Source organism: Phyllostomus hastatus, unplaced genomic scaffold, assembly GCF_019186645.2.
Source record: "Phyllostomus hastatus isolate PE091 unplaced genomic scaffold, TTU_PhHast_1.1 phas_contig_40, whole genome shotgun sequence".
In the NCBI taxonomy this organism is placed as follows: Eukaryota; Metazoa; Chordata; class Mammalia; order Chiroptera; family Phyllostomidae; genus Phyllostomus; species Phyllostomus hastatus.
Genome location: NW_025333872.1, coordinates 6,137,323 through 6,148,679, shown reverse-complemented (window position 1 = coordinate 6,148,679; position 11,357 = coordinate 6,137,323). Strand labels below are relative to the sequence as shown.

The window sequence follows — 11,357 nt, the reverse complement described above, 5'->3', positions numbered from 1 at the left end:
ATTTTAGTTAGAGCTGAATTATGATGAACATTAATAAAAGGGCATTTTTTGGTTGCAACATTTTTTGGCTTGTGGTACTAGGTGAAGGCAGCCACTGTAATTCTGAAATACATAAGAGTAACATAAGGAAATGAAGACTTAGGAAGATCCTGGGACAGTGGTGTACAGGACAGCTGGAGCACAAAAATGCCAGTTGGTGTGGTGAAGGAAGGTAGGGTTAAGGAACAGAACTACAAGGTTATTGCAGCGAGGAAAAGGATGGAATCGGGGCTTGATGGAGTGGTAAACTTTCCTTCAGTCTAATGAAATACGGATTTTGTAACATTTTGAAAAATACATAAATAGAAAAACAAATGAACCATTATTCACAACCCAGAGATAACTGTTGTCAATATATTTTTTTCCAAGCACGTGTGTGTGTTTGTCTCGGAGAAAATAGGAACCACGTACGACCAACACGATCTGTTAAGGAAAACATTTGCTGGGCTTGGTCACTATCTAGATACGGGCTGTGGGAACTTGATCAAGACACTGTACACGGCGGGTACACGACCCACGGGAAGCCAACTGGAGGTTCAGTCCCAGCCTTAAGAAAGCACCGAATTACATCTCTATGGTTGTTCCTTGCCGGAACACAAGAATATACTCTCTCCTTTAGCGGAACTCTATGGTCTGAGGACGCCCTGTGACCCCGGAAGCGATCCTGAGAGGCTGGGCGGCAAGATGGCGGCGCGAGTAGTGCTCGGGGCCGTTTGCCGGCGTCTCTGGCAGGCAGGTACCGGGCAGGCTGGGGGAACTGGGCGAGCCAACAGGGGCAGCTGCTACTCAGTCTTGCTGCCAGCCGTCGTTCTGACCGTAAGGAGCCTTCCCCGATTTTAGTCCGCACCTCTGCTCGCTCGCAGGAAGGTGGCAAGAAAGGGGCAGGTTTTATCTCCCTTTCTTTCACGGTGTAAAATGTAAGTCAGGGCAAAGACAGGAACAAAAAGAATGACAGAGCTGGAAAGAATATTGAACATCATATATTCCCACCCCTCTCCCAAAGCACCTCCCCGTGACTAGCATCACGTTTGCAAAATAAACCCAGGCTCAGAAGACGGGAAACTTTGCTTTGAGCAAATGAGGGGCCGAGCTGGCCCAAGATCTCATATTCTTCCCACGGAACTAAATCGAGACATTCTCCTCCTGCTTAGGGTTTCTGAGATTTAGGTGAGTCAATGAAGTCAGGAATGGGGTGAAATGCCCTTTGCGCGGGTCTTGAGAGAAGCAAAAACTGCAGAGCGGTTCTCGAGTATTTTGGCCTCAGCACCCGTTTACACTCCAAAAATAGTCGAGGACGCCAAAAAACTTTTGTTTTTGTGGACTTTAGTTATTGATACTTAGCTCATTAGAAAATAAACCTGAGAATAATAAAAATGCTTACTCCTTTCAAAATAACATTAATAAACTCATTACATGTTAACATAGTAACATTTTTATGGAAAATAAGTTTTTAAAGCAAATTTAATAAGACTGGCAGTGTTTTATGTTTTTGTGAATCTCTTTAATGTCTGGCTTAAAAGAAGACAGCTGGATTTTCATATCTGCTTCTGTGTTCATATGACACATCATGCAACCTCTGGAAAACCTCACTGTACACTTGTAAGACAATGAGTGAAAAAGTTGGAAATAAAGCCTTAGTATTATTATGAAAGTAGTTTTAATCTTTCAGCCCCCGGAAACTGTTTCAGGGGTTCCCCAGAGGGCTTCAGAGCACAATTTGAGAATCACTGTGCTTAAGAAAAGTCAGGTGGTGGTAGAGGCTGAAATTTTAGACTAAGACAACTAAGCTCAGATACCCTTTAACCCCCTCAAAAGGAAAACGTTTAAGAACTTCTTGCCCTGGCCCTGTAGCTCAGTTGGTTAGAGCATCATCCTGACACGCCAAGATTGCTGGTTAGGTCCCTGGTCAGGGGTCAGGGCAAATACAAAAATCAACCAATGAATGCATAAATAAGTGGAACAACAAATTGATGTTTCTCTCTCCCCACCCCTTTCCTCTTTCTCAAATCAGTAATTTTTAAAAAAGGTTTATTAAAGAACTTAATACTGTTGATTTGGGGCTGTAACAGCACTTAGTCTCCAACTTCTTCAAGCAGAGGTTTACACCGGGAGACTATGGTTGGCTAGCGTCATAGGCCTTAGACCTACGGTTCTTCAACAACCGAATGGTTGGGGTCCCTGGCAGAAATGTGAGGAGGGAGGTTTCTGTGTGATTATGCCTGAAAAATGGCACTGACCTCTTCCACCCTTGTATTGTAACTGATTTTCTCCTCTTTTTGTTTTTCCCCTGGTCCAAGAGAGAATATGAAAGTTTTAATTTGCTGCCATCTTGGATAGAGAGGGGAAGAAGGACAATAAGTTAACAATAGGCTTTTTTTTAACATATTTAGGTGACCCTCAGTTTTAATTAAGCTTTGCTTGTACTAAAAGTTATTCTCATTTTCAAAGTATTTTTAAGGATCCTATCATGCTCGGGTACACATTTATGAAGTCTGTCCAGGAAAAGTCCTGCTGTTGTTCATATAACTGGTTTATATATCAGTGTTTGTGCAATATCAGTGTATCCTGGCATCCAGGAGAGTGGACTGGAATGTGCGTGTGCAAACATGACAACTTTACTAATCAGTGGGAGTGGTAGATACTGTTTAGTGAGCATGTGTACTGTGTGGCAGTCACATTCAAAATGACTAAGCAAGTAGAGCAACAAATCTGCATCAAATTTTGTGTTAAACTTGAATATTCCTCTGTGGAAACTATTCAGATGATTCAGAAGGCCACAGCCATGAGCAGGTGGTGATTGTCAGCTTCATCACAACAGTGTACTCGTCCATGCATCACATCTCCTACAGAGCTTTTTGGTGAAATACCAAATCACCCAGGTGGTTCAGCCCTCCTAAAGCCCAGGTTTGGTGCCTTGCAACTTCTGGCTTTTCCCAAAGCTAAAGTCACCTTTGAAAAGGAAGAGATTTCAGACCATCCATGAGATTCAGGAAAATACAATGGGGCAGCTGATGGCAATTAGGAGAAATGTGTGAGATCCTAAGTTGCCTACTTTGTAGGGGACTGAGGCATCATTGTCCTGTATACAATGTTTCTTTTTTCTTTTTATTTTCAAGATTTTATGAGAGGGAGAGAAATGTACCAGAGAAACAGCAATCAGTTGCCTCATGCCCCCAACTGGGGACCTGGACCACCACCCAGGCATGTGCCCTGACTGGGAATCAAACTGGCAACCTTTAGGTCTGCAGACCAGGACTCAATCTACTGAGCCACACTAGCCAGGGCTACAGTGTTTCTTGTATCTTGTAATGTCTCTATTTTTCCTATAATATGGCTGGATACCTTCTGGACAGACGTATCTCAGGAAAGCTTAAAGGGAAAACAGGTGGCAAATTACATCTACATTATACTGTAAGTTTCCTACAACCATAAATTCTGATCCACTAGGGGGAGCCAACAATAAAGGATTTGGAAAGGCTGGCTTGTTGCATTGAGGCACAGTAGTGGTGTAAAATGGGTGTAAGCTTCAGTGTGTATTTCAATTTATTTGTAAGCTAGTTATCCCAGCCAAGCCAAATAATATATGCTGGAAAAGATGTATGAAAGCTTCAAAATAAGGGTACTTTTAGAATTCTTATTTCAGCCCTGGCTGGTGTAGCTCAGTGAATTGGTGTCAGCCTGCGAACCAGAGGGTCGCTGGTTTGATTCCCAGTTAGGGCACATGCCTGGGTTGTGGGCCAGGTCCCAAGTAGGAAGTATGCAAGAGGCAACCACACATAGATGTTTCTTCTCTCCCTCTCTTTCTCCCTCCCTTCCCCTCTCTCTAAAACTAAATAAATAAGTAAAATCTTTTCTAAAAAAGGAATTCTTATTTCAACTCTTAATAAATTATAAAGACTTAATTGCTCAAAAATATTGAGGCAAATTACTATTATATTCAAGTACATTAATCTAAAAATAATGGATAAATTAAACCACATTTTTTTCTTTGTTGTCGTCTAATGTGTAGCTGTTATTTCAATGTGAGAATTGCTTGTTTTAAAAAAGCTCTTCTAAGCTTTAAAATATATAGATTCTCTAGTATTTTGAGAGTCCTTTTTGATTATCAATTCTTCCATTGTTTTCTTTTTCTAAAAAATAAAATCTAATTTGAAATAATTTCTAGTTTGAAATTATTTCTAGAATAATTATTTCTAGTTTGAAATAATGAGATAGCCCTGCATTTTTTAAGATATGTTTATTAATTTTAGAGAGAGACAAAGAGTAGTATCAGTGTGAGAGAGAAACATTGACCGGTTGCCTCCCCAGGTCCTCCAACTGCGATCGCATCCGCAGCAACTTTGGTGCACTGGGGGAGCCACGATGGCTGAGGGTGAGATAGCCCTTTATTTGAAGCATCGTACATCTTTTGATTTTTTTTTAACAGAAACTATGAATGGTTTGGGGCTTGACTTTAATTCTAACATGTTCCTTTTTTTTCTTCTAAGGCTTCAAGGGATTTTTCTGTAAACAGTTCTAAGAGCAGTACATCCAAAAATGGTGGCTTTCTTCTGTAAGTATGTAATTTGATGTGCTAAATTGAACAAGGAAATGGGCTCTTGTGCTGTTTTACTTAGGTTTCTCCTTTCCCCCCTACACAGCAGTACCAGTATGAAGTGGGTACAGTTTTCAAACCTACACGTTGATGTTCCCAAGGATTTGACCAAGCCTGCGGTATGTACTCCTATTTCTTGGCATAAGGAGCTCCCTTAGTAATAAAATTTCTTTGCTATTTCATTCGGGGTTGTTTCCCAAATACTTTATAACGAAAACAAATTTGTTCTGCAATACTGGCAAGTGCACAGTGTTCCCGAGTAGAGTATCTGTGGTCCCTAGTGCTGATGTTCTCTTTCAGGGGATCTAGGTAAGTTCTAAAGGAATAAATGATTTGCTCCAAATAACTGTGGGAGTGAGTGGTCTTTGGCTTTTAACTCAGCATAATGTGAAGAGTTGTCATAATTAGTGATGCAGAATACTTGATATGTTTCTAGAAACAAACTTTTCTTGTAACTGTCAGGTCTTTGTTCTCATTTTAAGACATTGCGCCTGGGCCTGGACAGTGCTGTGTTGTGCGCAGCGAGAAAGAATATCAGCACAAGTGAAATCCGGAAGCAGCACATAGCCTTGTTTCATTTAAGTAACAGCTGGGATTTCTTCAACCCAGTTTTTGTGTTACTTGTAATTTTTTTTTGAAATCCTTATAGACTTTCATTTTTTTCAGCTCTACTCCTCAAAAATAACCCTTTTTAACAGCTCAGGATGAGTCATTTTGGATATCTTTGTGCACATAATCATTATATCTGTGCACGCGCACACCAAAATGGAATTGTGTCACACATAACGTGCTGCTGTTTCGTTTTTTTTCACTTAGTGGATACTGGATATATTTCCATGACGACACTTAGACACCCCGGGTCTTCAGCATAGATGTCTGCATGGGCCAGGCCTGTACGGAGAGGTGACAGGGTGGTCACGACGACAGGCTGTGCCTGTGATAAGTGAGATAGTTGCTATTTACTTTAATCATTGTTGAAGTGTGGGAAATCAGACTTAGGCATGATTTTCCTAATCTGACCTGTCAACTGCTATAACATGATCACTAGGAAAGGTTGTCTAAATTTTCCAATCTAAATTGAAATCCAAATTTTTATGTGAAATCTCCTGATACTTAATCTTTTTAACAGATTCAGAATTTCTTTAAAACCCTTTAGGAACCAATCAGAATATATCTTCAGGATGTATTCTCCCTTCCCTCACCCTCCAACTTTTGCAATAAGGTATCAGTGTATTCTGTTCCCCCAACAGCCCTGTTTGGAGTAATTGAGAGCTTCCTGGTTGGGTAACTGATCTCCTTTCAGGTGCAATGTAATTAGCCCTGAATCATTGGATTAGTATGTGTAAATTACTGGTTTAATGGATGAATGAACTGAAGGTAATTCATCTCTTAGAAGAAAGTCAGAAATGTCAGACCCATTATTTCTAAGATTTTAAGTGTTGTGTTAGGATAAAAGAGGTGGAAGTTATGTGTATAGTCAGTGTCACAACATTTTAATTAGAAGTGAGAAGTGAGTAATTTTCCTGTTATGACAGGCAGAACATGAATAAAACCTAATAAATAAAATGAATTGTAATTGCTCACCTTTATATAACAATGTTTAATCATTTATAAACACTTTAATCTGTGTTTTCTTATTCATTCCCTAAAGAAACGCTGTGCGCTGTAGCACCAGTATTCTGCCTTTTATGTACATGAGGAAACCACAGTGGGGTGGGATTGTGTGACTTGCCCATTGCGACTTGGCGAGAAGTAGCAGAGTAAGTTAGAAGGCCCCATCAGTGATTTCGTAGGTTTTCTTGAAAGTTGCTTTGATTCACGCTGCATTTTAGTAACACATTGTAAGGGTTACTGCGCAGGTCCGAATGTGATAGCGTCTAGAGACTTAGACTGATGGTGTTAAAATGTTACTTAGTATTTTTCTCCTCCTTTATTACTAAACTCTGAAGTAGCTCATTTGAGGTTAATATGTTAAATATTTTAGTTGTAAATATTAGAGGAACCATGAATGAAACTTTTTTATTTCAAAATTGTAGATAACCATTTCTGATGAACCAGACACATTATATAAGCGCCTGTCAGTTTTAGTAAAAGGCCATGATAAGGCTGTGTTGGACAGCTATGAATATTTTGCTGTGCTTGCTGCTAAAGAACTTGGGATCTCCATCGAAGTGTAAGTATGATCTTTCCTAATCTGACCTGTCAAATGCTATAACATAAATCACTACGAAAATGGGCTGGTTCCAGCTAGGTCTGAGCTCTTAAAATGGGCTGGAGCTCATGATTGGTAGGGGTAGCTTTGCCGTTTTATCCTAAGCAGGATCATCCCTTCCTGTCTCCTGGAATGTTTAAATACGAATGAGTGAACCAGGAAAATCAAGGAAATCCTTTCTCTGCCAATTTCATAGACATATGGAGACCCAAGAATCCCTAGATTATTTGATTCGATGATCTTTGGCTGATATGTTCATTGTTTCAAAACTGCCCTGAGAAACACCACTCACCCAGTAACTCAAAGCCTGAGCAAGGTGAGCATCACATGGCCCTGAAGTCACTGCAGGGGCAAGTATAACCACCTCAGTTGTTATCAGAAGGGCCCACATTTTCCATAACAGACTGTAGTTTTGTAGTTACTGCTGTGTCCTTAGATTTCTGTGAAGTAACACACAGTGGACAGTCACAGCTGTGTCCCATACACCGGTGGTTTTGTCGCAGTTCATATATTGGTCAGGAAGGGGCTTCAGGGATGTGGCATCTGGAGGCTTGTGTGTGCATGTGCCGCATACCAAGGCTCAACTTGGGGTCTGTGAGAAGATGATCGTGTTGCTGTCTGGGGTGTTTATTTTGGCCTGAGTTTTATGACAGTGTCTGTCACAGCATCGATGACAGTCCTGACAAATAAAGCCTGTAAGTGGTAGTTCATGCCTGTAATTGAGCATGAGCCTGCCTGCATAGTTGTGGAATCATGCTTTGACATCGGTGACTGAGGTTTTAACATCACTTAGCCTATGTTGTTTTGCCCATTAATTTTCAGACATGAACCTCCAAGGAAAATAGAGCGATTTACTCTTCTTAAATCAGTGCATATTTTCAAGAAGCACAGAGTTCAGTATGAAATGAGAACACTGTACAGATGTTTCGAGGTGAGTTTGTTTCAGACGTTGAGGCGTTTTTGAAACACCCCAATTTCACACCAGCATAGCCTTCCGTTGACAGTGCCTGGGTTGGCTTTCTTTCAGTCAGCCCATGTCTAACAGTTGTAGAGAAGGTGAATTTCCTTTTGTGTTTATGGAAATAGCAGACAGGAAAATCAAACTCAAATAAAGCCATCTTTTAGAATAGTTCATACTTTAACTCAATAATGCAGATTATGCTAATTTTTATACAATAAGATAGCATTGGAATAATTTTGTGTGCTTTTCAACAATTCTAATTAAGTTTTCACACAGTTCTAATAATCCTTTTCATGTGCTGTCTGGATTTCTCGTGTCTGTTATGGGCAGCATTAAGATTTTTCATTCATCTTACTCATTTGTGCATCCACTAGGGGCAGCATAGCACTCGGGTCCTGGAGTCAGGCAGCCAGGTCCTAGTCTCGGCACCTACTAGCTACTAAGGCCTGTGCCTCAATTCCTTCACCTACAGAATGTGCAGAATAAGGATACCTGTCTCCTAGGTCAATGTGAGGGTTAAATGAGATATTTCTCTAAAGCACTGAGAATACTTCCTCACATAGTAAATAATTGGTAAGTTTTATTAAAACAAGTGCTTGTGCATCTTTTACATTGGAAGCACTGTACTAGACATTGTGGATACAGATATGATTAAAACATAGTCCCAAATTTAAATGGAAAAAAAACCCCAAAATATTATGCACCCATGTCCAACAGAAACACCTCCCCACGAAGCACGAAAATGTCACACTAACTCTGTCTTACAGTCTAGTCGTTTCCTTTTGTCTTAAGCTGTTCAGGAAACTCGGGTAAGTGTGCTGCTTGGATACCATGCTTGCCTCTGGGTTCCACGGAGCTCCGGCTTCCAGGCACTTGGGAGGGAGGGTGCTTCCGGGCCATGCTCCCCGCATTCAGTTCAACTAGACCACCTACCTTTTTTTTACTGGAATTCTGTGTAAGATTTTATAGAGAAAGAAAAGAAAAGGTTCTACTGCTTCTACCAATAAAATTTAAAAGTTTCTGCTCTAACAGCACAGCATGAACCAGTTTCATGTTTGACATTTTAGTTAAAACATCTAACTGGAAGTACAGCAGATGTCTACTTGGAATACATTCAGCGAAACTTACCTGAAGGCGTTGCCATGGAAGTTACAAAGGTATGATTTCAGTTTCTTCCTCTGCTGGAGAGTAGATCCCTGTTGGGTCACAACCTTCTCAGGAGCTTCGCAGGTAGAATCTGAAACCAGCCCTGGATGCGGAGGGCAAGGAGAGACAGAAGACAGAGGCAGACCACTCCAAGTGGTAGATGGCAGGTTTAATAAGCAAGGGAATTTAACAGGTATTTCTTGGGCAGCCACAAGATGATTAGATTTCCACATCAATCTGCCAAATCTTAAAAGTTTCTGTAAAGGCCCAAACTGGGGTCATTTGCATACGTAGAAGGCCTTGATTGGAGTCGGTCACGCACCCAGTCAGTCCAGGTGGTGTCGGTACCGCATTTCTATCTCAAGCCTGTGCCCTTGGAGCAGGTTTTAAGAGCAGGGAAAGCATACAGAACACACATTCCAAATGCGGAGGAGACAGGCAGCCTTCAGTTGCCTGGGTTCAGATCACAGATGAAGCTGGCTGTCATGTCTTTTTGATGACCGGGCTCACTGAGTGGAGGGCAGGGCCTGTGGCAGACCTAGAGCCAGGGTTACCGCAGTGGTTGGGGTCTCCATCTTCCCGTGCAGTGTTGGCAGCTCAGCCGAGTCCTGACTGTGCAGCCACATCCCCCCCGAGCTGCCTCTGAAGTCCCCCTCCCTCTCAGGAGTTGTCTAGACTCGGGGGCTATGTTGGATGGCATTCCCAGCCATCACTGAGGATCAGATGGATTATGTATGTCAGTGTTTCATATACCATCAAGTTTTCTTCTGTTTCAAAGCCCTACAAGAAGATAAGAGGGGTAAAAGGAAAAAATAAAAGGATTGAAGGGAACAAAATTAATCTATTTCTTGGCCAAAGAGTCAATTAAGTTCACATATTACAGTTTTATTTTTCTCTTCTTAGACAAAATTAGAACGGTTACCAGAGCACATCAAGGAGCCAATCTGGGAGAGGATACCAGAGGGAAGAGAAGAAAGCAAGTCATGAAGTCTGATAGAGACTAGTGGTGCAGAGTCTTGAAATGAGGGTGGGCCAGCCACATCGGCTGGAATAAGAGAGCTTCCGGTGAGACGATTTTGAGTCCATGTAACTGCTCTGTTGAGCCCACGTATCCTATCAGTTGGCAGCAGGGAGTGGAACGTTAAGGATACAATGGACTATAGTAAAAGAACCTCTTTATATATTCTTTTATATGTGTCATCATTTCAGTTCTGGTTTTAACAAATGGGAGGAAACCATTCTGACTATGCACCAAGAGTCTATTTATATTTTATTTTTCTGCTGTTCAAGTATTAGTTTGTACTGATTTTTTTTTTTTAAGAGGGAGAGAAACATCAATGTGTGGTTGCCTCCCGAGTGCCGCGTACTGGGCACCTGGCCCGCAATCCAGGCATGTGCCCTGGCTGGGAATCTTACCAGGGACCCTTAGGTTCACAGGTCGTCGTCACTCAATCCACTGAGCCACATGAGCCAGGGCTATAGTGTTCTTAATTTATATCATATTCCTCTGAAAGTGAATGTTTGAAATATTACACATTTTTTTTCTTTTGAGGTTTCTAGAAGGAACCTTTGGTTAATTTAACACTGAGCAATTACAGTTTTTGACACTCACCTTAGTGCAGGCCGGCATATGCTCATTTTGGGGGTGATGACCTCCAAATTGTACTTCGTTTCAGCATTACATTCTTGAAAAAAATACATACTCTGCAGCAGACCAAGCACATTTGTAGCATGCACTGAACTATTATTGCCCTGGAGCCCTGGCAGGGCTGCCGGAGAGGGTCACTGTGATGGGATTCCTGCTCTCAAGAAATTACTGCCCTTGTGTCTCACTCATCCTGGGAGCCATTCATTCAGCAGGCTTTCATTTTGTTAACTCTGTGCCCAGCGCTGTAGTAAATACCAAGAACTGAATAGAAATAACAGCTTTTGAAAATTGTGCAAGGCACAGAAAATATTTTCCTTATTAAGTTCCTTGCTGATAAGAAGGCCTCTTTCTTTTGGTCAATGGTACTCTTTTTGTTTGGAGATGTCTACTTTTCCATGAAATTAAATAGTAGTTAAAGCCCTGAAAGAGGCAGGACTACAATAGGCTGAAACTGTTGATGGATCAGCCCCCAGGGAGTGATTGGTTTCCTTTTTCAGCAGAACCAGGGCCTCGTCTTTTGTGGTTTTCTTCGAGTCTTTGGAGTAGTTATGACTTCTCAGTTTTTCCCCCCTTGTACTGGAATTCCTATTCTCTTTTTCCAATCTGCTATCAGGTGTCGGTGTTCTGAATGCATACTGCTTATGTATCAGACTTATATTACTGTCATTAACATGAAAAGAATTACAGCCTTGTGCCCCACGACCACACTCTCTTCACAGGTCAGTTTTTGACTGTGTCATTCACAAATGCCTGAAGC

The 11,357-nt window shown here is 41.4% G+C and overlaps 1 protein-coding gene across 6 annotated transcripts; it reads left to right on the top strand.

The window, feature by feature from the left end:
• The first annotated feature begins 696 nt into the window (after positions 1-696).
• On the top strand, positions 697-10,133 carry MRPS10 (mitochondrial ribosomal protein S10). 6 transcript variants are annotated; one of them, XM_045843997.1, is made up of 8 exons: positions 940-956; positions 4,348-4,411; positions 4,527-4,591; positions 4,683-4,752; positions 6,670-6,806; positions 7,668-7,776; positions 8,874-8,963; positions 9,856-10,133. In XM_045843997.1, coding segments are annotated over exons 1-8 (621 nt in total). In that variant the 5' UTR covers positions 940-954; the 3' UTR covers positions 9,940-10,133. The 6 variants fall into 6 exon arrangements, with proteins under 6 accessions (XP_045699955.1, XP_045699954.1, XP_045699951.1 ...); XM_045843996.1 differs by having other exon boundaries at positions 4,680-4,752; XM_045843999.1 differs by lacking the exons at positions 940-956; positions 4,348-4,411 and adding an exon at positions 697-771.
• The last annotated feature ends 1,224 nt before the right edge of the window (positions 10,134-11,357 follow it).

Excerpts from the sequence above, each read along its gene's own strand:
- MRPS10 (XM_045843994.1), top strand. The coding sequence starts at position 724 with ATGGCGGCGCGAGTAGTGCTCGGGGCCGTTTGCCGGCGTCTCTGGCAG. Across the intron at positions 4,753-6,669 it reads AGGATTTGACCAAGCCTGCG|ATAACCATTTCTGATGAACC; the intron begins GTATGTACTCCT and ends TCAAAATTGTAG. Across the intron at positions 8,964-9,855 it reads TTGCCATGGAAGTTACAAAG|ACAAAATTAGAACGGTTACC; the intron begins GTATGATTTCAG and ends TTCTCTTCTTAG.